General features: G+C 45.4%; 1 protein-coding gene across 1 annotated transcript; it reads right to left on the bottom strand.

Annotated features, from left to right (window-relative positions):
• On the bottom strand, positions 1-27,272 carry SRS (Seryl-tRNA synthetase). The gene is made up of 10 exons (XM_086497417.1): positions 26,895-27,272; positions 26,530-26,687; positions 3,418-3,511; positions 3,164-3,312; positions 2,999-3,091; positions 1,433-1,612; positions 1,188-1,354; positions 907-1,041; positions 554-647; positions 1-481 (listed from the first exon to the last, which is right to left on the bottom strand). Exons 1-10 carry the CDS (start codon positions 27,199-27,201, stop codon positions 212-214), a joined length of 1,647 nt encoding a protein of 548 aa, XP_086353543.1. The 5' UTR covers positions 27,202-27,272; the 3' UTR covers positions 1-211.

Genomic DNA, 27,272 nt, shown 5'->3' with positions numbered 1-27,272 from the left:
TGCTTCTACATGCTCCCTTAATTATGAAAATAACCCAAAATCAACATGGCATAAGATAAATTCATGCAGTGCCCTTACCCATAAGCTTCTAGATGGTTAGACAATTCGATGTGCTGAACAAAATTTCTGGCTAGCTAGATAACCACTCAAAGAAGAGTTGAGTGCATAATATGCCTGTTGCCAGGAGTATGCAACAATAGGATAAAGAAACTCATTGTGATTTGGGAAGAATTACTTCCTTTCCACCCATGTATGATTGTAGTACTTTGGGTATCAACACTGACCCATCAGGCTGCTGAAAGTTTTCTAAAATGGCAACTATCATTCGAGGAATAGCACAAGCTGTAGCATTTAGTGTGTGGGGAAATCGTAAAGAAGGGGGTTTCCCCTTCCTACTAGTCAAAGGATCGTTTTCAGCTGGACGGTAACGTATGCTCAAGCGCCTACTCTGATAGTCTGTACAATTTGACGCACTTGAGACCTACACAAGCACCACTTATTAGTACACATACAAACAATAAAAGGATGCCAACAGGATGATGTATCCACTCACTTCGCCGTATCTGTCAAGCCCAGGCATCCAAGCCTCAACATCATACTTTCTATAAGCAGGAGCTCCAAGATCTTCAGAAGGCATATCTAGAGTTCTGAAAGCAAAAACAGAATTGAACGCTTTATGCACCTGTTAAATGCATATAAGGTGTACAATGATTTGATGAATCCAACTTTCAAAAGACTCGAGCCCCCAGTGAATGCCTCATGTATTGCAAGCAAGATAATGAGAGATACATTCAACACGAGGAAACCATGCAAACCTAACAACAGTTAGCATGATAAGTCACAGACAAGATTCACCTTTAAACAAGACCACCTCAAAAAGCGCGCCAAGAAAAGAGAAAAACTCACTTGAAATGAAGCCCAAGAGAAGAGAAGAAATCCTCCTCAATAGATATTAACTCTTCATGGAACTTCTCACTATCCTCAGGCTTGCAGATTACAAACATTTCAAGTTTGCTGAACTGATGTACTCGATAAAGACCCCTGCTCATCCACAAGGCCCACCATGTAAAACAAGACGCGGTTGAGACAGGACCATTAACACATACGACAAGACTCTCACCATCTCAAAGAGACTATAACTTTATCAAGGCCAAAAGAACTAAGTATAAGCACCAGGAGCCAAGAACCTTGTTGCGGAGCCTGCTGCACCAGCTTCCGTTCGGAAACAATGCGAAAATGCAACTAGCTTCAAAGGAAGTTGCTTTTCTGTCAATATCCGGTCCATGTATAAACCTCCCATAAGAATCTCAGCAGTGCCTGCAAGGCACAGGTCTGTGCCTTCAATGGAGTAGACCTGAATTGAAACGAAAAGACAATAAATCATTTTCCTTTCAAAGACGCCGAAAGGAAGGTAATGACGGAGTGTGTGAACCTGTGTGTTGAGGCCCCTAGGTTGAAAACCACATTTTTCAATAACAGAAGATCGGACCAGGTCAGGAGTGCTGTATGGTACAAAACCCTTCTTTACAAGCTCTGAAAGCGCCCAGTTGATCAACGCTAACTCGAGAAGCATCCCTTCATTCTTTAAGTAGTAAAACTTTGTGCCACTAACCTTCATATCAGTACACCAAAAATGAATCTAAGATTTGCTTCAAACGAATAAAAAACACTAACTCTCAAGGCATGACAAGAGTAATTTGCAATGTTTCACCTTTAGCATGTGCTATATGTTCTAAACAGAAACCTCAAATGAGCAGTTTAAAAGTTGATGACAATTGCCATCTTTGTTGCCACAGCTGCCAAAAATAACCAGAGTGTCCCTTTTAGCCTTGTCCAATCCCTGACTGTTACTTGTAAGTTTTAATATTTCCCATGGTTTCCCTTCTGGTTCATAGTCAATTGACCTCATCCAAAAGGACCCACGAATCAGTCCTATTTAGTAACCAAACGCCAAAAGGTCTCAAGCACCAACCAGAATCAGGGACACGATGGTTCCCATCAAATGAACCGGTCAAGAATGTCTTGGCTACATCTTCGATATTTAAGAAAAGAAAAAGCTTTGCCAAAGTCTTGCTTAAACTGCAAATGTATATACTATTTTGACTGATTTCTACGCTAAGCCTTGCATCTACTAACACCATGGAAATTTGACTTCCATCTACATGCTGGCCTTCAGAAATTTTGAAACAAGCCAATGACCATGAACCTGGCACAGCCCAAAAACCAAGAAAAGATATATGGTTGTGTAATAACCTTTTATCCTGTTAATCTGCCAACTTCACTGTACCACTTGACAGAACCTAACCAAGCTATAGACGTGCTGGCAGTCTTTCATAAATCTAAGCCAGTTTTTAGAGGCATAGCAGGTAAATACCACCATACGTTGATCCCCAAAGCCCAAGATCAGCTTAGGTCGATAGACATGACAAGCTCTAGCTTCATACAAACATAATCCTGTTTGTTTGTTGCCTTGACTTTACAAGTGTTCCTTCTCACTTGACCTGAGAGAGAGAGAGAGAGGAGGAAGGGCGAAGGGGGGGGGGGGGGGGGGGGGGGATATGAAAAAGAGAACATAAATTAACGAAAATAAAATGAGGGTATCATGTATAGGATCTATTTCGCGTGCCCATACATCCTGGCATTCTACCACTAGCTTAGGCTATAATATGACCACTGTACATTTTTGACCACTTCCTTGGAACACATATGAGGCTTGCAGATAAGCAGCTCCTGCATAATATACCTCTGCTGCAGCTGCAGGGGTGTGGGGAGGGGGGGGGGGGGGGGGGGGGGGGGGGGGGGGGGGGGGGAATATGAAAAAGAGAACATAAATTAACGAAAATAAAATGAGGGTATCATGTATAGGATCTATTTCGCGTGCCCATACATCCTGGCATTCTACCACTAGCTTAGGCTATAATATGACCACTGTACATTCTTGACCACTTCCTTGGAACACATATGAGGCTTGCAGATAAGCAGCTCCTGCATAATATACCTCTGCTGCAGCTTCAAAATCAAGAAGTTCAAGAGATTCTCCCAGGTCCACATGATTCTTGGGTGGAAACTCAAACACTCGCTTGCTTCCAACCTGTCAACCTGAGCAAATCTCAGGACATAGCATGATATATAGGTCAGAAACTCAAACAAACCCACAGCATACCATTTTGCGTACAGTCGCTGCCTCTTCTGATCCGACACCTACACTTGGGTGTGTCATGTTGGGTATCTTTTGACCTTCTCGCTGCAGTTGCTCCGACAGCACAGTGAGTTCAGCTTCCAGGCCAGCTAAGACATCCTTTAGTCGCTTACCTGTGGTTTCAACCTATTTCTAGTGCTTAGACCACTTAAGAATCAAAAAATGAGCACTGAAGAAACATGAAACTCAAAAGAAATACGTTTGCACTCGTTACTTACCTTCTTCAACCAGCTCTTGTCTTTTGTCAGGTTCCAATTTGCCTTTCATTGCATTAGCAACACGATTACGATCCGTCCGTAACTTTGCCACTTCCTGCAAGCGCTCTCTCTCTCTCTCTCTCTCTCTCTCTCTCTCTCTCTCTCTCTCTCTCTCTCTCTCTCTCCATTTTTATTGAAGATTTCTTCAAAACCCACTTTGGCATGTCAAGAGTTATGGTTTACAGAGCACATAGAATGGGTAAGCAAGGAGCTCCTCGCTCGGGAGAACGTCCAATTGTATGCACCATGCCGGATGACACCAAACGAAAGATTATCCTTGATAAGTTGGACTATTTGAGGGATACAAAATGTTTTGTATGTGAAGATCGCACTATTAAGCAACAAAATATGCGTCGCAAGGCATATGAGGAGAGAAATACAAAAAAACAAGGAGATCTCTCTTTAAAAAAACGTGCCCAAGGAGGCAAGTCCCTCAAGCAAATAGGAATGCGTGACCTATGAGGCCCAGTTACAATTAAAATTATGCTTTTGGAATTGCAATGGATACCCATGGAATGTGGGGGTTGACATAGATGAACTAACAAGCAAAGCCGATGTTATACTTCTTGTTGAAACTTGCGAGCATAATACACAAAGGATTAACCGGTTGGAGGATTACAATGCATATTCATTGATGTGGTCAAAGAATCTCAAGCAACGAAGAGGATAAGGAGGGGTAGCATATATGACTAAGAAAGGATTGGAAGATTTAGTATCAATTGTGAGAGATGACAAGCACAAACATTATGTATGGCTCAAATTCTGACACCAAAAAGAGCACTCATTTTTGTAGCCGGTTGCTACATTCCTCCTCATGATTCCCCCTTTTATGCTTGCATAGATAGAGATCGACCATTTTTTTATTTGTAGAAGAACATTGCTTATTTTGAAGGCAAAGATATTGTAATTTTTTTGGTTTAGAGGAGGAATTGCTTATTTTAAAGACAAAGGTAATGTTATTGTCTTTGGGGATATGAAAGCTCGAACAAAAACATTGCAACATGATACTCAACAATTTGATATGCCATACATTTTAAGGGAGTTGGAGAAAGTTCACTTGCATGATCGTACTACAATGGATGAGAAAGAGCCGGATCACTATGAAAAGTTACTTTTACCATAGTTACCCGGAACGCAGAACGGAAACGGCGACAGGATCCCCCGCGGAACATGGGAACGGTGAGGGGTCCGAAACGGGAACGGCGCGGAACGGGAGGCATAAAAACACCCAAATAATGCAATTTTAAGCTCTGTGTGATTGAATAATAGTAGTGTCAAAAGTCTTTTGACTCTAATACTCACAAGAAACTTGATTTGAAGACCATTCAACCTTGCTACGGCCAACGTGTGTCGTATAGACTTGAAAGCTTAAGAGGGGAGGGACGCGGGGGAAGAGAGAGAGAGAGAGCTTAAAAGTTGAGAGAGAGGGAGACTCTAGAGAGCTTGAGAGAGAGGGGGAGAGGGAGAGAGCCTTGTCGACTCTAGAGTCTAGAGTTTAGACTAACGAGGCTAGAGCTTGAGAGTCAAGACTCCAGACTCGAGAGGGTAGACCTTGAGCTTTGACCCTTGAAAGCTTGTGTGCACTGTGAAGGTAAGGGGTGGGGGGAAGGGCATTTAATAAGGGGGAACCTCACAAGATAAAGCTCATAAATCTGAAAATCTGCCGTTCCGGGCTGGCCATTCTGGTACCAAATCCCTGTCCGAACATCTGGCCGTTCCGGGCCATGAAAACCCTCCGGAACGCCGTCGGCGTTCACAACCCACAGAGGGGCGTTCCCCGGTAACTCTTTAACGTTTACACGTGCAATAGCACCGGTATGCACATTGCTAATGGTGTATCTTTGTGGAGTAGAACCGATGGATTTACATGTAGAAAACACAATGGGGATAGTGTAATTGATTATATGCTACTCTTCGAAGCCATCATGTAACGTATAAAGAGTTTTACCCTTAGCCAATGGACCCCGGAATCAGACCATCGGACCTTATGTATTGACCGAGAAACAACTAAGCATGATAATCTTAGCCAAAGGGAAGCGATATTATCTCTTTGTATGAATTTCAAACAGGCACCAATGTATATTCAAATGGCTGAGCAAAAGTTATGGATGAAAATGACGCACCGTTGGAAACTAAGTGGGAAGCTTTCAAGATAGTTGTTTGTTCTTGTATCGAAGAATACTTTGCCATAAAGCATGTCCATGGTATCAACAAAGATAGATCACGCAAAAGGTGATTTGATAAAGAATGTCAAGGTGCTCGAAAGTCTTTGATAAAGTTAAACGCAATTATGGACAAAGACAACTATCAAAGTCATTTGATTACATACAAGGCATTGATTCAAAAGAAGAGAAAAAGATGGGAAGTCGAAAGGAGAGGAGCCGGGAGCAAAGCGGAAGAGGAAGATGAATACGCACACATACTCACACACACACACCACCATAGCCACACACACAGGTTGGAGGGGGAGAGCCGACACACACTGTGTGCCCCCTTTCTGTCTTCTCTATCTTATGCAGTTAAGCACAATACACACTCTACTTTGTGTTAGTGGCTCACTCAAGTGTATAGCTGTACACTTAGGGTTAGTAGCAGTTAGTGATGGGCGGACGGCCACATGGCCATTAAACCTAACATTCTCCGACTTGATGGTCAATGTGGGAGACCATAAAAATGGAAGAGAACCACGCTTCACCCAATGCCCATCAACTCACGTCGCACGATAGTGCTGAAACTGATGGCTGGAGAGACTTTTGGTGAGTGCATCCGCTGTGTTCTCTGACGTAGAAATCTTCACTAAATCAAGGCTCTTGTTTGTCAGGCATTCATGACCAAAGTGATAACGCACATCAATGTGTTTCGTTCTGGAATGAAATACTGGATTGTTAGCCAAGGCAATAGCACTTTGATTGTCACAATAAAGAACTGGTGTACACTGCTCCAATCCAAGATCTTTCACTAGGCGAGCAAGCCAAATAGCTTCTTTGCATGCCTCACTCAATGCAACATACTCTGCCTCTATGGTAGAAATGGATGTACAGTCTTGAAGAATGGATCTCCAAGAAATAGCAGAACCAGCAAATGTGTAAATCCAATCTGTTGTTGATTTACGACTGTCAACACAGCCTGCATAATCACTGTCTACAAATCCCTGAATGGATGACTCTCTACGACCATAGTATAATTGTCTATCTGTAGTGCCACTCAAGTATCTGACAATCGACTTGACAACATCCCAATGCTTTTTACCAGGGTTAGACATAAATCTGCAGACAACTCCCACTGCATGTGCAATGTCAGATCTTGTAGCCACCACGGCATACATGAGACTACCACAAGCTGAAGCATAAGGAACCTTAGCCATCGCAGCTTTTTCTTCAACAGATTTGAGACAGTCGTTCTTGCTAAGTTTCAAATATGCAGGCGATGGAGTACTCAAAGCCTTCCCCTTCTGCATGTTGAAACGATCAAGAACCTTGTGCACATACTCTTTTTGAGAAAGGTACAACAACCTCTTCTTACGGTCACGAGTAATGCGCATACCCAAAATGTGATTGGCTTCACCTAAATCTTTCATGTCAAATTGACTTTTCAACTTGGTTTTTAAGTCAGCAATGTCCTTCTTTGAATAACCAGCAGTAAGTATGTCATCTACATAAAGGATAAGCATAATAAGTTGTCCATAGGGTTGTCTTTTCACGTAAAGACATGGATCCTCATTACTGCGCTTATAGCCTAGGGAACGCATAAATGCATCAAACTTTTGATACCATTGTCTGGATGATTGCTTCAAACCATAGAGACTTTTCAAAAGTTTACAAACCAAATGTTCCTTGCCCTTTAGCACAAACCCTTCAGGTTGCTGCATATAAATCTCTCCCTCAAGATCACCATGTAAGAAAGTTGTAATGACATCCATTTGATCAAGCTCCATATCTTAAGTGGCAACCAAAGCAAGCAACATTCTCAGTGTGGTCATCTTGACCACTCGAGAAAAGATTTCCTGGAAATCGACACCATATTCGGCTTGAGGTGGTTTGGTCGAGGGAAAATGCCACGGATGGGGCTGATCTGCAGGGAACTGTCGCCAGGAGGGGGGGGAACTTCAAGGCGATGGGTAATGCTATGAAAAACGCCAAGGGGCTGGGAGAGGATGGCGATGGATCTTGATGCTGAGGGGGGTACTACTGAGAAGTTGCCTGTTGAGCCGGAAGCTCCTACTGCCTCTTCTGCCAGAAAGTGCTAACTTGGGTTTGCTTATATATTAACTTAGCAAAATTGCCCTACCTACTTTTGTTGGAAAGTCACTTAAAAATAATAAGTGAAAATACCAATAAATAGGAAAATAGGCTAAATGCACTGGAAAATTCCCCTAACTGATGCTAATGGATTCTGATGGGAATTCCGATGATCATGTTGTGTGCAACCGGAGGATATGCATCTATGCTAAGTGACTGGGCATACACGGTCTACGAATAGGCTCACAAAAGTGCCAGATCGTTGCTAATCTAAACTGACTTGACTGACGAGAACCCTGTTGTGGCATAGCTTGTCCACGGACACATAGGGTTGGGATGTGTCACGTGACATCCCCTCCTTTTCAAAGTGAGGTACTGGTACCGAACTGTATGGCGTCAAGGGAGATCGCCAACAGCATCCGGAATCCTGGAAGGGACTCTTCGCCGGCCCACTCTGATGTGTGGGTTGTGCGACTCTGATGTGTGGGTCGTGCGGTACTTGAACTTCATAAAGGTCTGCAACGCTTGCTTCTTTGGGCCGCGCCGAAAGCGACTCAAAGTCTTCTGTGGCTCCTTCGATGCTTCAACTTCGTTGAGAGTCCTGCTTCTTTCATCTTCCAGAATCTCCATGGCTGAAAATTCCTGTAACCATCTCCAACACAAAACCATGAACATACCCATTTCATGTAAAGTGAAGGAAAAAAATCTTGTCTTCTCTAAAGACTGTGCATGCAATGTGGATGAACAAATAGACGGAGTGACAACCCGTTCATCAAACACATGCAAACAATGAGGTCGACTCTTTTCTGTTTGATCGAAATCAATCAACTGTGGCAAATCACAATGGAAATGCCCATGTTTGGTGCTCATACTATCATGTGCTCTTTCGAAAACTGTGTCATGCCAAGGAAGAGACATGGAATGCGACTTCCTTACATACAAACTTTTCAGCTTTTCATGAACAATCCCCATACATTCGTGCTCATCCATGAGAGAAACATGCTCAACATACAGTACGTCATGCCTAGGAAAAGGGATCACATAACGATGCTGACTAAAATACAGGAAACGATCACGAATGAAACATTCGAACAATGCGTGCTATCAATCATGCGAACACATAATACTTCCTGTGATGACTCTTTGGACCAAGGCTCAAGAGTCAAGATCGGTTCTTCATGATTGATCGAATCTGCAATGAGGTTAGCTTCGCTAGAAAAAGCATCCACTAACACCTCATCCTTGTGAACAATCACATCTGCTTCATCCAAATCATCATGCTGGTCTGTATCATCCAAATCATCATGCAAATCATTATCCTTCAAATCATCATGCTTCTCATAAACATGCAAGTTCTGTGTGTCATGCTATGGAGAAAAAGAAACTGAGAGAGTCTCCTTATCTCGAATCCTTTCAACCTTGTCCTGCATATTAGCAATGAGAGATGGAGAAGAAGAAGTATCCACTCCATGAAAGACAGTAGGAGAATCACTGTCGGCATTGAGAGTTATAGTGTTAGCCGCAAATTTTATGACAGCATCACTCTCACGAAACCACTTAATGCCTAAAATCATATCACATCCTGAGAGAGGAGAAACAACAAATCTTCTAGTGAAGGCAGTCTGTTGAATTGCAAACAGCACATCAAGTCACTCCTCCGTGATGAGAGCGTCCATACCGGGACGAAAGCCAGAGACCTCGATAGGAGATCTTGGACTAACTTCGAGGCGGGCTCTCTCAACAAGAGAGTAACTGATCACATCATGCATACTACCTGGGTCAAACAATATGACAAAACGGTGCCCCGACGTACGACCATAACATTTAATGAGAGAATCATCAATGGAAGGGTCCTGAGAAACTTTGGGCACAATCGTGTTATCATTCATTGCATTGACAGATGTAGTGGGTGTTGTGGGTTCTTTAGATTCATTCAATTCAAGCTTAGGACATGTTCTTTTTATGTGACCCTTTATGTGACAATGAAAACAACGACCTTCTTTAGAATAAGTGCTTTGTTCTTCCGAAGTGATGTATCCTCCTACAATTCCTTGTGCTACCTTTTCATCTGGAGTAAGCTTAGGTTTAGCAGTTGTGTTAGCTTTACCCTTAGATTCATTGGAAGAACTCTTTGTTGAGATACTGTTGGAAGATTGGTTAGAAGAGTTATCATTCTTACCGTTCTTACCGTTCTGAGGTTTCTGAGAAGTCTGCGAGGTACTTGTGGAAGTCTTGTTTTCCTTAGGCTTTCCCTTGTTGTGCTTCATCTCCTGTGCGAGAGCAATCGCTACCGCCTTGTTGAGATCGATTGGATCGAATACCTCGACATCGTACTTGATATACTCGTCCAATCCAAAGAGAAAAACCTCTTTGCGCTCTTCATCCAACATGCATAATTGAGTACCTAGCTGCAAAACACGATTAGAAAAACACATAACCGGCATACCATTTTGCTTGAGAGCGTGCCGATCGTCCTTCAATCGTGCGAGGTACTGAGGTGGCATAAACCGCGCCTTGAGCTTGTCTTGGAAATCAGCCCAACTAAAAGAGAGGGGCGTGAAATCGTCGGCTGCCTCTAGGTGCGTGGCTAGCTGTGCCTCTTGCCATGCGTGGTACCAATTGATGGCATCACCGGCAAGGTACATAGCTGCCGTCAAAACTTTGCTATTTCCTGTCTTCTTAGTTGTCGCAAAATAAGCATTAAATTGATGCAACCAAGAATGAATAACTGTAGCATCCATTTTACCGTCATACTTACTGAAAGTCAACTTTTCTGTGACTGGATGGTTGGAATCCGCGTTGTGGCTTGCGCCACTTGACAAACTTCCACGATCTTTGGGTGGTTCGGTCTTCGAGGCTAGGATTTTGGCAATAAATTCTTGATTGCGAAGCTCCCTTTGAGCTTCACGCTCGGCATCCTTTTTTGCTTTTCGTGCATCTCGTCCATCGCGCTCGCGTTCGAAAGCAAGTCGATTTTCTTCTTGTTTTGCGGCAAGAGCAATGCGCTCACGTTCCTGAGCAAGGCGATTTTCTTCTTGTTTCGCAACAAGTGTGGCGTTTCTTTCATCGCGCTCGCGTTCCTTGGCTTGTTGTGCACGGTCCTTTGCTGCTTGTTCTTCTGCTTTGCTTGCGAGTTGTGCCAATGCAACTCGATTCGTTTCTTGTTGTTGTGCCATCATGTCCAACATCGACTTGACCATCATCTCCATAGGAGTGAGAACAACTCGTGGCGTAGATGGCGAAGGGGGAGGGTTGGAAAAATCTCCTGGTGGGGAGAATCCTTCGTCGCCTCTCTCATGCTCATCACCTGAATCCGAAGTATCCATGCCGCTTCGGGTGAGTTCACGAGGAACTTGGTTCTTGAGGTTCTTGAGGTTCTTGAGTGCTTGGGTTCTTGAGGATCTTGAGGTTCTTGCGGGTTTCTTTCGCTTGCAAATCGCGTTGGAGAAGGATCTTCTCTTCACCCGAGTTCTACCCTTTTCTGCGGGCCCACCCCTTGGCGGCCTTGCGCTCACACCAAGGTTGCTTTTTCCCACCTCACGTCGATTGGCCGGCTGCTAAGTGCACGGTCCGCTCTCAACGAGTGAAAAGAGACACAAGGGAAGGCTCGACAAGCCCTTCTTTCTTGGGATTCTTGTCACTCTTCAACAAAACACGATTAGGAATCGCCACGCCCAAGTAAACTTGGGTTCATGCGATCGCAACAAGCAAAAAAAAATCTTGTGGTTCTTTCCTTGAGTAATGCAGAACACTTCCAAAGCTCTGATACCAATGTAAGGTGCAACGGAATGAATGTTGTATTTTCTCAAGATTAGTGATCTTTATTGCTCAAGGTTCCTTTTAGTTCTTAGGGAAAGAGAGAGCTTTCCGTCTTATGGAGAGTGCTATGATCACGAACAAAGTGAGTGCATATTGTGCGTGCAAGTGAATGAGACTGAGAGAAGGAGAGAGAAGAGATACGACACCGAGAGGTTGTAAAACCCTCCTCCGAAGGCCCCACTCTCGTCGGCGAGAGTGATCTACTTTGATTGCACAAAGGTGTACAATGCGTACGCAATGGACTAATGCAATGGGACTATGCCGATGACGACAACGGTGATGACGACGACGACTTGGTGGCTGAAAACTGTGATCTTCTAGATGCTGAATTTCTTGGACTGTTTCAGGGCTGAAAATGGACTGTTTACTGCTGTATAGAGGCTGAAAATAAATGGTCCTTGTCGGGGGTCATGCTGCAGATGAAAACGCTGATGTTGCTGACACCATAGGCTGCATTTTTAGGCTACTGCTGTGTGCTGGAATCGCTGGATCAGCAGGTCTCTTCAAGGTTGGAAAACGCTGGCATGGGCAGCAAGAAAACGCTGGTCTGCTGGGGATCCTAGCGTTAGTGAAGGGCTGCAAAAACGTTGAGTTTGCTGGGACAAAAACGCTTAGGCCCGAGGTGGTTTGGTCGCGGGAAAATGCCACAGATGGGGCTGATCTGCAGGGAACTGTCGCCAGGAGGGGGGGGTAACTTCAAGGCGATGGGTAATGCTGTGAAAAACGCCAAGGGACTGGGAGAGGATGGCGATGGATCTTGATGCTAAGGGGGGTACTGCTGAGAAGTTGCATGTTGAGCGGGAAGCTCCTGCTGCCTCTTCTGCCAAAAAGTGCTAACTTGGGTTTGCTTATATATTAACTTAGCAAAATTGCCCTACCTACTTTTGTTGGAAAGTCACTTAAAAATAATAAGTGAAAATACCAATAAATAGGAAAATAAGCTAAATGCACTGGAAAATTCCCCTAACTGATGCTAATGGATTCTGATGGGAATTCCGATGATCATGCTGTGTGCAACCGGAGGATATGCATCTATGCTAAGTGACTGGGCATGCACGGTCTACGAATAGACTCACAAAAGTGCCAGATCACTGCTAATCTAAACTGACTTGACTGACGGGAACCCTGCTATGGTATAGCTTGTCCATGGACACATAGGGTTGGGATGTGTCACGTGACACCATGACTGTCAGCAACGTATTTAGTAATCGCATCTAGATCCATTCCGGACCTCACACATGCCCGATTAACTAAGCTTTATTGCGATCATGTCTATAGAGATTTATGAGACCGAAATGCTACAGTCATTTCGTCTTTCGATTCCTACATTCAAACAAGTCAAATGAGACAGTACAAAGCAATCATATTCAATTTCGGAAATTCCATGTCATAAAGTCATACAGCAAATTACTGGTCAACCCATTAGTATCCCTGAAACCCAAAGGGGACATCGATGACCTTATTCAAAAATCGGGATAATCTGTTGACAAAGGAGCGGAGTAACCCCCCTCTTGTGCAAACCCACTGCACTAGATTCACCCTTGCTGAATTCGGGGTTCTATCGGAGTAGACTATGCTAAACCGAATGCTTCAAGGCAAAGTTCCAAAATCTAAGGAGTATCTGCTAGGTCCTCCTTCTCCATCCACTTTGCATCCAATGCGGGATAGTTCTTGAATTTAACTAGGTCCTCCTTTTCCATCCACTTCGCATCCAATGCGGGATAGTTCTTGAATTTAACTAAGAACCGCCGAATCACTTTACCTTTCATCTTTCTTTCTTTGTGTGCCAAAATCTGTTCTCGAACAGTATCTCCTCGGTTTCCTCCACTTCGGGTTGCTCATCAGGCTCCCCCATTAACTGGCAGATCACCTTTAAAAGGGTTCAACAAACTCACATGGAATGCATTGTTAATCTTCCAAGCATCAGGCAGCTTGAGTCAAAAGGAGACATCATTTAACTTTTCTTTTATTTGGAAAGGGCCATAATATCTCATGCTAAGCTTTGGAACAAGCTGCTTCTTTCTTTTTCGTTTTCTTAGGCATGCCTTCTCAAAACATAAGAGCACCCAATCATCTACCTTTAATTTCAAATCTCAGCGATGTCGATCTGCTGCCTTCTTATGTCGTTCCTAAGATTTTGCTAAAGCCTCCCGGACCTTGGCAAAAGCAATGTCCAAGTCCCAGTAACAAACTGCTGACGTGTCGAAACCCTAATTCTGCTGAAACCCTAACCCTAAAATCAAAAACCCAATTCTGCCCGAAACCCTAATTTTGCTGAAACCCTAACCCTAAAATAAAAACCCTAATTCTACCCGAAACCCTAATCCTATTGAAACCCTAACCCTAAAATCAAAAACCCTAATTCTGCTGAAACACTAATCCTAAAATCAGAAACCCTAATTCTGCCCGAAACCCAAACCCTAAAATCAAAAACCCTAACCCTAACCCTGATTTGCTGACGTGGCGGGCTGACACGTGATCCGTTGTACGGACACCGGCGCGATTTACGAAAAGCTGGCAACTTTTGGCATTGCTTTTTAGACCAGGAGCTTTTGAGTTTTGAAGGCTTTTCACTGTAATTGCTTTTTAGGCCAAGGGCCTAAAATATGAGGTTAGGGCTCACTCTAGCATGCTTCCTGGAGAAGATGCAGAGTCTGGAGTACCGGCTTGTACTTTGTTGATGCAATATAAGAAATACCGAAAGGGGCGCCAAGGTTTGGGGCCAATACTCTCTGGGGTGGAATTCCGCCACTCCGTGTCGCGTGTCGTCTCTCTCTCTCTCTCTCTCAGTTCAGTTGTTATTGAAGTGCTAAAAGTCTGTTCAGTTTGTTCTTCTCTATTGGCACGTGGTGCCCGCCTTGTGACAGTGGTATCAGAGCCTCAGGCGTGTGCTTTTCTGAAAGCATACCAGTCCAACAAAAGAGCAGACAGAGCTATTGGAATTTTTATTTGAGGTATCTTCGCCCTCCAACCCGGAGTTAATAGCCACTCCCACCCTTACTTCATCGCGCATCGAGCGCGCTCCCGTCTTCACCGCACATGTCTTACAGGGCATAAGCCATTAAGATCACTTGCAAGAGAAGGATCCAAGATTTATTTCGAGCTGCTGCTTTTCTCAGAGACAGTGCCATGCACATGTTGATGTCTATAGCTACCAAGCCGCACACTTCCAAGGACTTAGCAAGCTTTCAAGAAAAATTTCGTCCGAAGTTATATGGTTTCTGACATCTTCCTTGGGAGTGCAACTTCTGGCAGAGTGGGGAATCCTGAAATGCTTGCCATGGAAATGCTAGCAGATTATAACTTGAAATTTCTCGATATCTCCCAGTAGATGTCTCTTCACGAGCAGGAGATCCAGTGTGATTGCTATCTTGGGACTACCATAGCCACCAAAGAAACACTATTTGTCCAAGAGCTGATGGACCATGTTGTGCTTGGCTATGACCTTATGGAAGAAACCTAACCCTAATTTTTGGTGCAGGTTTCAGGATAGAAAGTCAGTCAACTTTTCGAGCTCGACTGATGTCGAGATTGCTTTTTAAGTTTAAGTTCTGTTTGATCTCGTTTGGTGATCCTGTTTAGAATTTGTTTGAAATGGATGGTATCTGTTTTAAACCTGTTTTGGTGCCGATTTGAATTGTTTGACTCTGGTTTGATACTGGTTTCAATGATTGGTGATTTTACTCCCGGGTGGAGAAGTGAGAAATACTGTTTTGGTATTGTTTGAACCTCGGAATGACGCAGGCTGATGCCTGGGGAGCGTTTTGTTGTATGTTTGAAAACCTCCGAACGACGCAGGCTGATGCCAGGGGAGCATTTGGTTGTATGCTTGTAAAATAATTGTTGTTGTGACTCCCGGCCCGGATCTGGATGGTTATGCGGGAGGAGTATTAAGAAGTCTGAGCAGTGGTTACTCTCGGCACCTCCAAACGACGCAAGCTGCAATCTGGGGGGGCGTTTGGTTGTAAAAGGCCTCTATATCTCCCGGCCCGGATCTTTTTAGGTTATGCGGGAGGAATGATGAGGGAGTCGTTGAATATCTCCCGGCCCGGACCTTGTTAAGTTATGCGGGAGAAGTGTTCATCGGCAGCTTTATGTTTCTATGTCTTGTAACATGCATATGCAAGCATTTGTGTTGCATTGTGATGTGCCAACCACTGAATATTTCTAATTGGATGAGATTGCCTGGGTATGTAATTTTAGTGCATCAAGACACCCGTGGAAGATCAGTACGGTCTGGGTGTGATGGCCAATTTTCCTATGCCGGAATATCAAGAGTTCCGATCTGGACAAAAGGAGAAGCTAACTCCTTGATCAAAACAGCCGAAAGGAGAAGCTAACTCCTTGATCAAAAGAGCAGAAAGGAGAAGCTAATTCCTTAATAAAAAGAGCAAATTGATTGTCCCTCGAAATGTCCCTTGAAAATTTTTGAGCTAACTTGAGTTGTTTTGCAAATATGTTGTAATCGCGGACGATTACTCTCTTTCAAGAAGGGGAGATGTAACAAACTGCTAACGTGTCGAAACCCTAATTCTGTTGAAACCCTAACCCTAAAATCAAAAACCCTAATTCTATCCAAAACCCTAATTCTGCTGAAACCCTAACCCTAAAATCAAAAATCCTAATTCTGCCCAAAACCCTAATCTTGCTGAAATCCTAACCCTAAAATCAAAAACCCTAATTCTGCCCTAAACCCTAATTCTGTTGAAACCCTAACCCTAAAATCAGAAACCCTAATTATGTCCGAAACCCAAACCCTAAAATCAAAAACCCTAACCCTACCCTGATTTGCTGACATGGCGGGCTGACACGTGGTCTGTTGTACGGACACCAGTGCGATTTACGAAAAGCTGGCAGCTTTTGGTATTGCTTTTTGGACCAGGAGCTTTTGAGTTTTGAAGGCTTTTCACTGTAATTGCTTTTTAGGCCAAGGGCCTTTAAATATGAGCTTAGGGCTCATTCTCTGGCATGCTTCCTGGAGAAGGTGCAGAGTCTGGAGTACCGGCTTGTACTGTGTTGATGCAATATAAAGAAATACCGAAAGGGGCGCCAAGGTTTGGGGCCAATACTCTTTGGGGTGGAATTCCGCCACTCCGTGTTGCGTGTCATCTCTCTCTCTCTCAGTTCAGTTGTTATTGAAGTGCTAAAAGTCTGTTCAGTCTGTTCTTTTCTATTGGCACGTGGTGCCCGCCTTGTGACAGTCCCTCGTGTACTGGTCAGCTTCAAAAAATTTAACCTGGCCCTGATACCACTGATACCACTGATACAAATTTGGACACCCCAAGTCAAGATTCTACCGCGACACAGTAGGGATTCACTTCAAAATACTTCACAGATCAAAAGAGAGTCGATGCGGCCCGGCATAGTTCCATGCCAAGAGATGTTGGCCCCAAAGACTTGCGTCCCTTTCGTTATTTCTTTTATATTAATCTTTGAGCAAAGTACAACTGACCAACAGGTGCTCGCTCTCAGACTCTGCGTCCAGATGCCCTCCAGAGTGAGGAAAATCCGTACGCACTGCCACGTAAGCACTGTCAGCGCGATCAGCGGAAATCCGTACAGCCACGTCAGCAGTCAGCGCGTATCGCGGGATTACGTACAGCTGCCACGTCAACCAGTCAACGCTAATCACAAGCTTTCGAATAGTAGCCAGTCAGTGTGTGTGTGTGTCCGGGCATTGCCACGTCATCAGTTTGTCACACTTACATTGTCCTTGTCAAATCTATGCTCTTTGTGTGTGTATGTGTGTGTGTGTTGTCTAGTCTAGGTGTGTGTGTGTGTACTTGGATTTGGGAGAGAAGGTGACATGTTGATGGTGATGTCTGTGAGGAATTGTTGAATTGTCCAAGCAACCGGTCTCCCCCTCTCCCAACAAAACGCTAGGCTGTTCTTAGGGCTGAAACTGATCGCTAGCTGATCTGCTACGATAGGGAGTCTGCGGCGAGGTTCTGCTATCGGATGGGAGCGGTTCGACGAGGCTACGGGCTGATCTGAAAACGCAGGTCTTCTGTCTACAAAACGTTGGTCCTTGCTGGAGTAAAAATGTTGGCCTTGCTAGTCTTGCTAAGGAGAAGCTTGTCTCTGCCTCTTCTGCTTCTACTGGGCGCCCTCTGTCTCCTTTTATGCCTCCTTTTATAACTGGCAAATGCTGGGTCGTGCAGTGCCACATTCAGCCCACGATTTGGTAAATTAATAAAGTCACTTATTAATAAATAAGTGCCATAAGAGATGGTTCATATGCAACTGCAAAACTGGGTACTTGATCATGATGCTAATGCTATGGGTTGTGCAATCAGAGGGTATGCAGCTACTCTTAAGTGCCTGGACATGTACGTCCTACATACAGGCCCTACGTGCAGGCTCACAAAAGTGCCAGAACACTTCCTAGGCTACCTAAACCCTAGAAGTAGGAACGCTTGTCCACATGTAACAGGCCTGGACTCTCCTAGTCAAGAATCAATCACGACAGCACCAAATAACCACTTCAAAACAATTCACAAATCACAATAGATTTGCACTGGCCCGGCGGAGTTCCGTGCCTAGAGATATTGGCCCCAAGACTGGCGCCCCTTTCGGTATTCTTTTTGTATTAATCTGAGTTCAAAGTACAAGAGTGCGGGCAGGCGCTCACACTCAGACTCTGCGTTCAGATGCTCTGAGTTGTGAGAGGCCAACCCACCTATATAAAGGTTACAAGGGATGCCAAAAGTAGAGCCCAAAAGCTGAAAATCAAAAGCTCAAAAGCTTTGTAAAAATAAAGCGGGAGTTTCTCTCTCTCTCTCTCTCTCTCTCTCTCTCTCTCTCTCTCTCTCTCTCTCTCTCTCTCTCTCTCTCTCTCTCTCTCTCTCGCTAAAATAAAGCAAAGAGGGGCTTTTTCTCTCTCCCAAAGCGTAGGGAAAAGCAGCCACAAATCCGTCGCTCAAAAGCTGGAAAAGCGCTGCTCCTAAGGTTAGGGTTAGGGTTAGGGTTTAGGACAGGTTTTAGGGTTAGGGTTAGGGTTAGGGTTTCTCGCATGCTCTCGGGCAGACACGTCATCACTTTGTGACACCACATGCACATAGGGTTAGCTGTGCACGTGACAGCATAAGAATAAAGAAGGGGCGTCAGTCTTTTGGGCCTATAATAGACTTGGACACTCCAAGCCGAAGATCTAGAGCAACCAACATGAGACAAACTGAAACAACTGAACAGAACTGAGAGAGAGAGAGAGAGAGAGAGAGAGAGAGAGAGAGAGAAATTAAATGAAATGAAATGTTATATTAACGTCTTCAGAAGGCCAGAATGACCTATGAGACCAGAAAGTTACAATGTGGTGGATCTAATACAAAGTCAGAGTAACAAAAATGACAAAACAAAATGATAGAATAAAATGCTATGGAATCTAAAACAGCCAGGTGTGATCTAAGCAAATAGGTGGGATAGCTAAATCACAGATCACAAAAGATCTAGCTAGGTGGGATAGCTAAATCACACATCACAAAAGATCCAGCATCGGTCGCTGGCAGATCTCATCAATCTCCTCCATAGTCAATAGCCTGACCGGGCGTCGTGCATGCTGGGCCAAAGTGATCCGAATCCTCTGATGCAACCTCCGTCGATGCTGTGTAGTCCTCCGCAGTCGTGGGCATCTGGATCTCCCTAGCTCGGTCGCTCGGTCAATCAGTGTCCCTCCAGTGTGAGGCGGCGAGCTCTCCTGTGGTAGTAGCTCTTCCGGGTGTCGAGTGTCTGCTCTAAAGAAGTCTGTGATCCGTCTCTAAGACTGGCTGACCTCTCCTCTCATCAGGCTCTCTCTGTGTCTGCGCACTCTCTGTGTCTGCGCAGCTTGAGCAAAAACAGACCCAAGCATCTCTTATCCTCGTACCGCATGACTCTGGAGAGTGGTCCAAAGCCCTCTCTGAACAAGCAGTGGGAGCGGCCGCGTATCTCGTAGTAGACGGGGCAGTGGCATGTGTAGTGCAACTCTGTCTCAGGCTCCAGGTCACATAGGAGACATGTCTTGGCCTCTGCAGGTACTTTGCTATATCTCCCAGTCTCGATCTGCAGCTGGTGTGAAGATGTGCGTATCTGGCCAGTAGCACATTGTATCCCATGAGACAAGTGGGTGTCCATGTATCTAGGTCTCGTCACAAAACCGCCCTCCGTAAGTTGGAGAAGATGCTCTCTGTAGAAAGCCATCTTCGTGCCTAGCTCCTGCGCTGGCTGTATCCATGTCCTCCTGATGTCTAGCTGAGTCAGGTCTTGGCGGATGAGCCTGGTAATCTCGGACTGTGTGAGAGTCAAAGAGGGTGCATTCAGTGAGTACTGGAAGGGTGGCAGTCTGTCTATGCTGAACCCATGCGCTTGAAACCATGATGTCATCTCTCCATACCAGCATGTTGTATCTCCCTGCATGGCTAACTGTCGAGAGGACTCAAGTGCAAGGCGGGCATATCTGTTTCTGGGAAGTTCCCAGATGCGGTGTATGAAGGAGACGGATCTGGTGAGCGCCTCAACCACTAGTTGGGGGGCAGCTAGCTCTGCTCGTATAATGGCACGTGGTACTGAAGCCTTGGCTCTAATGAGCCGTGAGATCATAAAGACTAGTGGCTTCTCCATGTCCCCCCATCCACAAGTGCGACCTGTCCTCCCATGATGGTCCAATGAAGGTCCCCAAATCTCAGCTCCATAGAGCAATGCAGAAACCACCAGGGTGTCAAAGAGCCAAAGCTTCATCCGAGGCTCCTAAAACTGAACATGTGAACACATTCATGATCCTCTCCAATCTACCCAATGCTGCATGGGCTCTGGTCAATCTAGTCTCTGCTGCTCTTCTCAATGAAAATGTTGGTCCACTAAAAACCACTCCAAGGTAGGTGTAAGCATCTGTATACTCCACCGTCTCCTGGCCGTATGTGAATGTGGGCGCTGACCTCCTGATCCACTGTGGGGTCGTATTAAATACCATGACCTTGGTTTTACCAAGGTTGACAGACAAACCACTTTCATAGGCAAAGTTATGCAAAGCATCCAAGTGACGTTGCATCCCCTCTGGAGAGTCGGAGATCAACACAATATCATCAGTATATAACAATAGTGGGATCCATGTTCCTGCCAGTTGTTCACCTCTATTACCATCACTCTCAATGTAGTCAGAAGCCTCATCCACATACATACCAAACAGAGTAGGAGAGAGCGGGCAACCCTGCTTCACCCCAATAGTGGAGTGAACCGCTGTAGATAGGCCCTCTGAGGTGCGTACATGCCCCACTACTGACTTGTACAGTGCCATGATCCCCCAAATGAGCTTTGTGGGTACTCCCATCTCCTGTAATCTGCGCATCAATCTGGCTCTGGGTACGGTGTCAAATGCTTTGCGGAAGTCCACAAAGCTGCAATAGATCCGTCTCCCATGTGATCTGCCCTCTTCAATGATTGCTCTGAGTGTCAAGATATGGTCAAGAGTAGAAAAACCTCTCATGAATCCTGCTTGCCCGGCTGCGCGTATCCCTTCCTCTCTGCCCATCTACTCAGCTGCTGCTCAAGAAAGGATGCATACAACAGTGCCAATGTGTGTCCGATCATGATAGTGCGATAATTCCCAGGCTCCATAGGGTCTCCTGACTTGAAGATAGGTACAATAGTAGATAGGGCTCTGATAGGCTCCAAGTATCAGGCAAGCCCTCACACATGGCACGGTTAAACATAACTAGTTGCTAGTAGCTCTGCTAGTAGATCTCTGGCATGCATGAAGTGCTCAGCCACTAAACCATCATGATCGTATGCTCTCCCAGTCCTCATCCTGTCAATGGCCTTCCTCACCATCTCAGCGGTGAAAAAAGCACATGTGTGGGGGCATGGATCGGGGGGGTCGGGAAGGGGCGGCTGTCCACGAACTATGTGCAGAGATGACGCATATCGGCCCCAAGCCTCTGTGGAGGTAATGGCAGGGGGAGAGGAGTGCTCATGAAAGAGCCGCCATGCCTCACGTGAGTCCTGACTCAAGAATAGCTGGTATAGATCCTACTCTAGGCGAGCCAAAAATGCCCTCTTCTTCCACCGCACTAGTCGTCAGAAGTCAATCTATGAGTGATGTCCCCCAAAAGCACCTCCCTCTGAAGTCTAGCTCTGGTCTCTCGGCATTCCTCATCATACCAGTTGTTCTGGGGCATGCTCCCAAAACGACGTCTCTGCTCAGGCTGTGTGTGTGGGTATGCCTCTGCTGCTGCGTCATGTAACGTCTGCGTCAATATAGTAGTAAGCTCCTCCAAAGGTCGCCCTGGCTCTTCTGTACACAAGCGTCTGTAGATCCCATCTATGTATACAGAGTCCGTCTCCCGCGTGAAGGTGTAGCGAGTAGGAGCTGCCACCTATGGCCTGTGTGCTACACTAAACTTGAAAGATATGGTCAGCGACATAAGAGCATGGTCCACTGCCACACCAATAGGTCTAGGTCCAACTGTGAGGTCCTGGATACTAGAGATGAGACTCGGCTGTGCCATGACATAATCCACTGTGCTAGCTCCATGTCTGTGTGGAAAGCATGTAAAACCCCCCGCAGCGGGAAACCTCTGTAGGCCATTCAAGATGACCAATCCATGTGCAGTCCCCATGTCTATCAAGTGTCGTCCATACTCAGTATGCTCCCCATCATGTGATAGTCTGGATAGGCCTGTCTCTGCAACATCCAGCTCTCTTAGCATCTCTTCTGAAGTATCAAAAAAACTGTCTGATGATGAGCAATCCCAGCATTGAAATCCCCTAGAATGATGATGTCACCATCTCTAGAGAACTCCCAGATGTCATCATCCACAATAGAAAAGGGGGGACTGTACACTCACGTACTCGGGGGAAAGTAGCAAATAGCAATGTAAAGATATCTGCCTGTCTCTGCTCTCATCTCACCCACATGTACCTAGCTTGCTCATCCCTGCAAGCTATGTGTATCAATGGCTGCAACTCCTCCCTGAATAACACTGCCACTCCACCTGAGCCCCGCCCTCTGTGCTCTGATCGTGTCTCCTGTCTACATGCGGTCTCCCATCTGTACCCACTAATGTGAGGCATAGACTGCCCAGGGGCCTGATGTGTCTCAGAGTAGAAGATGATCTCTCCCACTAAAACTTTCCTCAAAAGCACCCACATCTAGACGCATAGATCCATTACAATTCCAGGTAGCAACTTTGAGTGTGGTCCCATAGGTCTCACACCGTCATGTGGAGCGTGGCTCCAATATCACCACTCTTCCATCTCGGTAAAATGCAATCTTACCTTTTTCCCTTGCCGCTCTAATCTCTGGCATTACCTCTTGCATATGAGCTATCTGTGAGAGGGTAAGGTCATCCCCGAGGAAGATGCCCGTTTTTTTAAGAGTTGGTCTATTCTTCAAAAAGTCCTTCTTCGCTTCCATGGAGGGAAAACGAAGGATGAGTGCTCTTTCTTTCGAGGTTTCCCCCTTGCTCCCATTTTTCTTGTTGCCCACTCTCCAAGCTCTTGACTGCATCGGCTCATGAATCCCCATCAAAGCCATGAGTTCTTTTACCTCTTCGTCCACATTATCTTTATCTTTAAGACCGCAAATCCTCACATGTAGAGAGCGCACACGCCGTCTTTGCTCCTCTTCAAGAGTCAAGTTAATGATGGTGGGTGTGGACGTAGTTGTTTCCTTGCTTTTCCCTTTCTTGGCAACCTCAATCCACTTCTCGGCCTTATCTGCCTTCTGCTGGGTCTTTGTAATAACGTCCACCCAAGAGGTCGTCATTTCTTTGTGTTGCTCATCCCCCTCTTTGATGGCTCGCACTTGCTCTTTGATCATGTTTAGCTCTTCTATTACTCAAGGTTGCAATTCTCCCTCTTCAAGTGTATTTCGTGATCGTGCCTCTGCGAGCTCCCTCTTGAGTGACGCAATCTCTTCGTCTTGGACCGTCACCCGATCTCCCAATGTAGCTATCTTGCTTTCTTGGGCCAACACGCGTTCGTCGAGCATTTTTATTGTGCCAAGTAAGTTGCGGTTGATCTTGTTAATTGTTTCGGTCATTTATTCTTTGCATTTTTTAACTGCATCCTCTAAAGGGTCAAGCTTGTCATTTAGGGTCAAGCTTGTCATTTTGTTTCCGCATGCTTGGTCGCCGCAAAAAACGAGAGGGGAATTTGCGATGGTAGTAGGAGACGGCCCTACATGCCCCGCACTATGCATACATGTTCTCCCCACTTTAAGCATACATGGCATACGTTTTTGCCTTTCCTACAATTTCTACCAATTCCCGCTTTCTGCAATTGCCGATTCTGCAATTTCTGCAAGCTCTGTAAATTCTTGAGATTTTGCAAATTCTGTAAATTTCTGAATTTGCGTGCCTTCACTCTTTTCCTGCAGGGCTTAGGAGGCTGTTTGGAAAAAGTCGCGTGGAAACATGCACCTGCCGGGGGGGAGGGGGTTGAAATCGTTGGGGTTGAAATCGTTGGAAATTGCTGGGCTGTGGGGATGGGCGCGGAAAATGCAAAAACGAAAAACGCGAAAACGGGGTTGGGGTGGGGGATGCGTTGCAGGTTATGCGGGGGGTGGGCTGCAAGCAGGGTAATACGGGAGCGCGCAGGTCAGGGCAGCGAGCAGAGCGGGATGCAAGGCAGGGCGAGCAGGGGGGGCGGGGGGGGTGCAACGCGCGCAAGACAAGGGGGGGTGCAGCGCGAGCAGGGCAGGGGGGTTGCAGAGCGCGCGCGCGCGCGAGAGAGAGAGAGAGAGAGAGAGAGAGAGAGAGAGAGAGAGAGAGAGAGAGATGGCACAACAAAGTTCCGCACCCAGAAGCTTTGGCCCCAGAGACTGGCGCCCCTTCTCATTATTTCTTTATTTATTAAGCTTCAACAAGTACAATGTCAGAGGGTCCCTCCAAGCCAAAGATCTAGAGCAACACACGTGAGAGAAACTAGAACTGAACAAACTGAGAGAGAGAGAGAGAGAGAGAGAGAGAGAGAGAGAGAGAGTCGACGCGGCACGGCGGAGTTCCGCGCCGGCCAAAAGCATTGGCCCCAAAGACTAGCGTCCCTTCTCGGTATTTATTTATTTACTAAGCTTCAACAAGTACAATGTTCAAGGACCCTCTCTCTGGCAAGCTCCCAAGCTAATCTTCATGGAGAAGAGGCCCTAGCACTCTTTCTTAAGGCCCTTGGCCGTGCCCAAAAGCAATTACGTGACAAGCATGAGTCTACAAGCATCTGGTGCTCCAAAAGCTAGTGCCCCATGGGTTGTCCCTACAGCATGCCACGTCGGCATCTATCAAATTTTGCGAAGATGCGTACAACCTTGCCATGTCATCAATCTTTACGCAATTGAGGGTCCTACTTTTTATTTTTAAAGGTTTTAGGCCCCTCGGCCAGGTTCCATAAGTTAGGCAGGTTAGGTTTTTAGCTCTAACCCCTTTGGGCCCCTCGACAAGACCCTTCAAGTTGGTTAGTACGTCTTCTGCTTCTTTTTGAGAGATTTAAGCCCCTTCTGTCCAGGCTCCATCATTTAAACGTTATCACCTTGTGACATGCCTCCCTCTTGAAAGAATTGTAATCGCACTCGATTGCACCTACAAAACACACATAGGACAAAAACTAGTTCAACAAACACCGACTCTACGTACGGATATACTAGACCACTTATATCCAACACTTGCACGAAGATGACAATCACTAAACATTCATATCACTATCCCCATCGAGATCTTAAATGAGAATCATGATCATTATAACTTATTTAGCAATCACATCTAGACCACGTTGATCTTTTCATGGGTGTCTTGATCTACTAAATCTCGTTACTATCATATCCACATCACCCCAAGACAAAATGCTACAGACATTTCGTCTTTCAAACATGCACTCAAACAATACACACATGAGAGAACACATGTAACAGATTCTTTTTAGAAATTCCCATTTCAAAGTACTTCTTTATATAAAGTCATCCAGAAGAATATTGTCAGGCATTAGTATCCCTAAAATCTCAAAAGAAATCAGTAACTTTATTTCATCATTTCATCGAGGTAACCTGTGACAAAGGAGCAGAGTAACTCCCCTCTTGTGCAATCTACGCAGCACCATTTTCAACCTACTGATTCATCGATCACTCGTGGAATAGTCGGTGCGAAACCAAAATGTTACGTCCCTAGACATCAGAATGGTCGCCTGCAATATGTTTGGTCAGTGTGAACATGGCCTTTGGTTATGAAGTCCTATAAATAGGACTTGAATCCCATTTGTGAGACATCTTGTGTGATCACCACACTTGGTTGGACTCTAGGCCCTTGGCAGCTTTTCCAATACAGGCGTACTAGTGTGGGCTTGATGGTATTGTCAAAGTCGACAATGCGAAAGCGTAGAGACCAAGGAGAGTGAGCACGAGAGAGAGGGAGAGAGAGAGAGAGAGAGAGAGTCTCCTGAACCAATCAACCTTGGCAAATGTCCCATAAGCCTTTCCGTGAGAGCCAGTCTCGCATAATCAAATTCCAATGGGCATAGTTATCGCCTTTCACTTTGTCGCTGGCGCTCCAGCAAGGGGGGGGGGGGTTGCAAGATCTAGGTTTTGTATCGTCTCGCACTCCAAAAAGGTTGCCGTACCAATTCCCAAGCCGGTCCACACACTTTGCTTCTCCCAAGCTGCTCCACAAAAACTACTTTTACACCCCTCTCTTGAGCTCCAATCTCCCCACTCCAATTGCTCCTCTCGGCTCGCACGAGAGAGAGAGAGAGAGAGAGAGAGAGAGAGAGAGAGAGAGATCATACGGAATGAGTGATTCATTGATAGTCCTATCCCCACCTTGAAGGAAAAAAAAAAGACCAAATGACATATGTAGACCCCAAAATGACCAAAACGAAGAAAAAATGTGGGATATCAGAAATGAGCCACCTAAAGAGAAACAAAATCAGTTGTTCTTCCCTTACCAAGAATCAAGGAGGTGCTTGCAAACAAATCTTCTGAACGTTGATCCCAAAGGTTCAAAGCCAGTTGATCATCAACGTTTTGCAGAAAACAAGGAAGATAAGATCAAAAAGCATTTACCTGGTTTAAAGCCATACTCTTGTCGTAAAGCTGCACTACCAGGTCAACATCAGCAATTGTGTTTCTATTCTGAATATTCTGGGCAATGGCATCTCTGTTTTCTCGTATCCATTTGAAGTCAAGGCTAGCACGCCATGTGGGTGTTGACTCAGGAGGCCCTGGGCAAATATGAAGAACAAGGTCAAAGCATGTAACCAAAATTCTGCACATACATTTAGCAGAAACAAAGAATTCAGCAACGAGGTAGTAGCATGAACAATAACACATCGCAGTCACATGCCCACATGACACTCTCTCGATGGTTTGCAACACAAATGCTGATTACTCAGAACACGATGGCATCTCAAGCATAGAAACAAGGATACCCAATTGCAAATTGGCAGATGGAGTCTCGATAGCAACAGCACTCGCAGCTGCGACAGTTTGCATAGGCATGCATAGGGCCTTCTTGCCTGAGGATGAAATCCCACGGCTGGAGCTTCTTGAGTGGGCAAGTGTAGAGGTGCAGAGACCTGTCAACGATTTGGAGTGGAGTAGAGAGAAGGACTGCTGAAGTGGGTTCGCCTGCTGCCGCCAGCTCCTCGCCAACAGCTCCAACGAAGACGCTGCCATGTTAGGGACAGCGTAGTGCTGCCAACGAACCTCAAAAAAAAGTATAGCTTCCCCACCCATTCATTTGGCTTTTTAAGATAGAATGATTCTACATGAAACAACAAAATGTGCCAGATGCAACAGAACATTGC

This window comes from Adiantum capillus-veneris, chromosome 23 (genome assembly GCF_014529385.1).
Source record: "Adiantum capillus-veneris isolate H3 chromosome 23, ASM1452938v2, whole genome shotgun sequence".
Lineage (NCBI taxonomy): Eukaryota > Viridiplantae > Streptophyta > Polypodiopsida > Polypodiales > Pteridaceae > Adiantum > Adiantum capillus-veneris.
The sequence above is the reverse complement of the archived record's forward strand: the minus strand, read 5'-3'. Positions and strand labels throughout refer to the sequence as shown.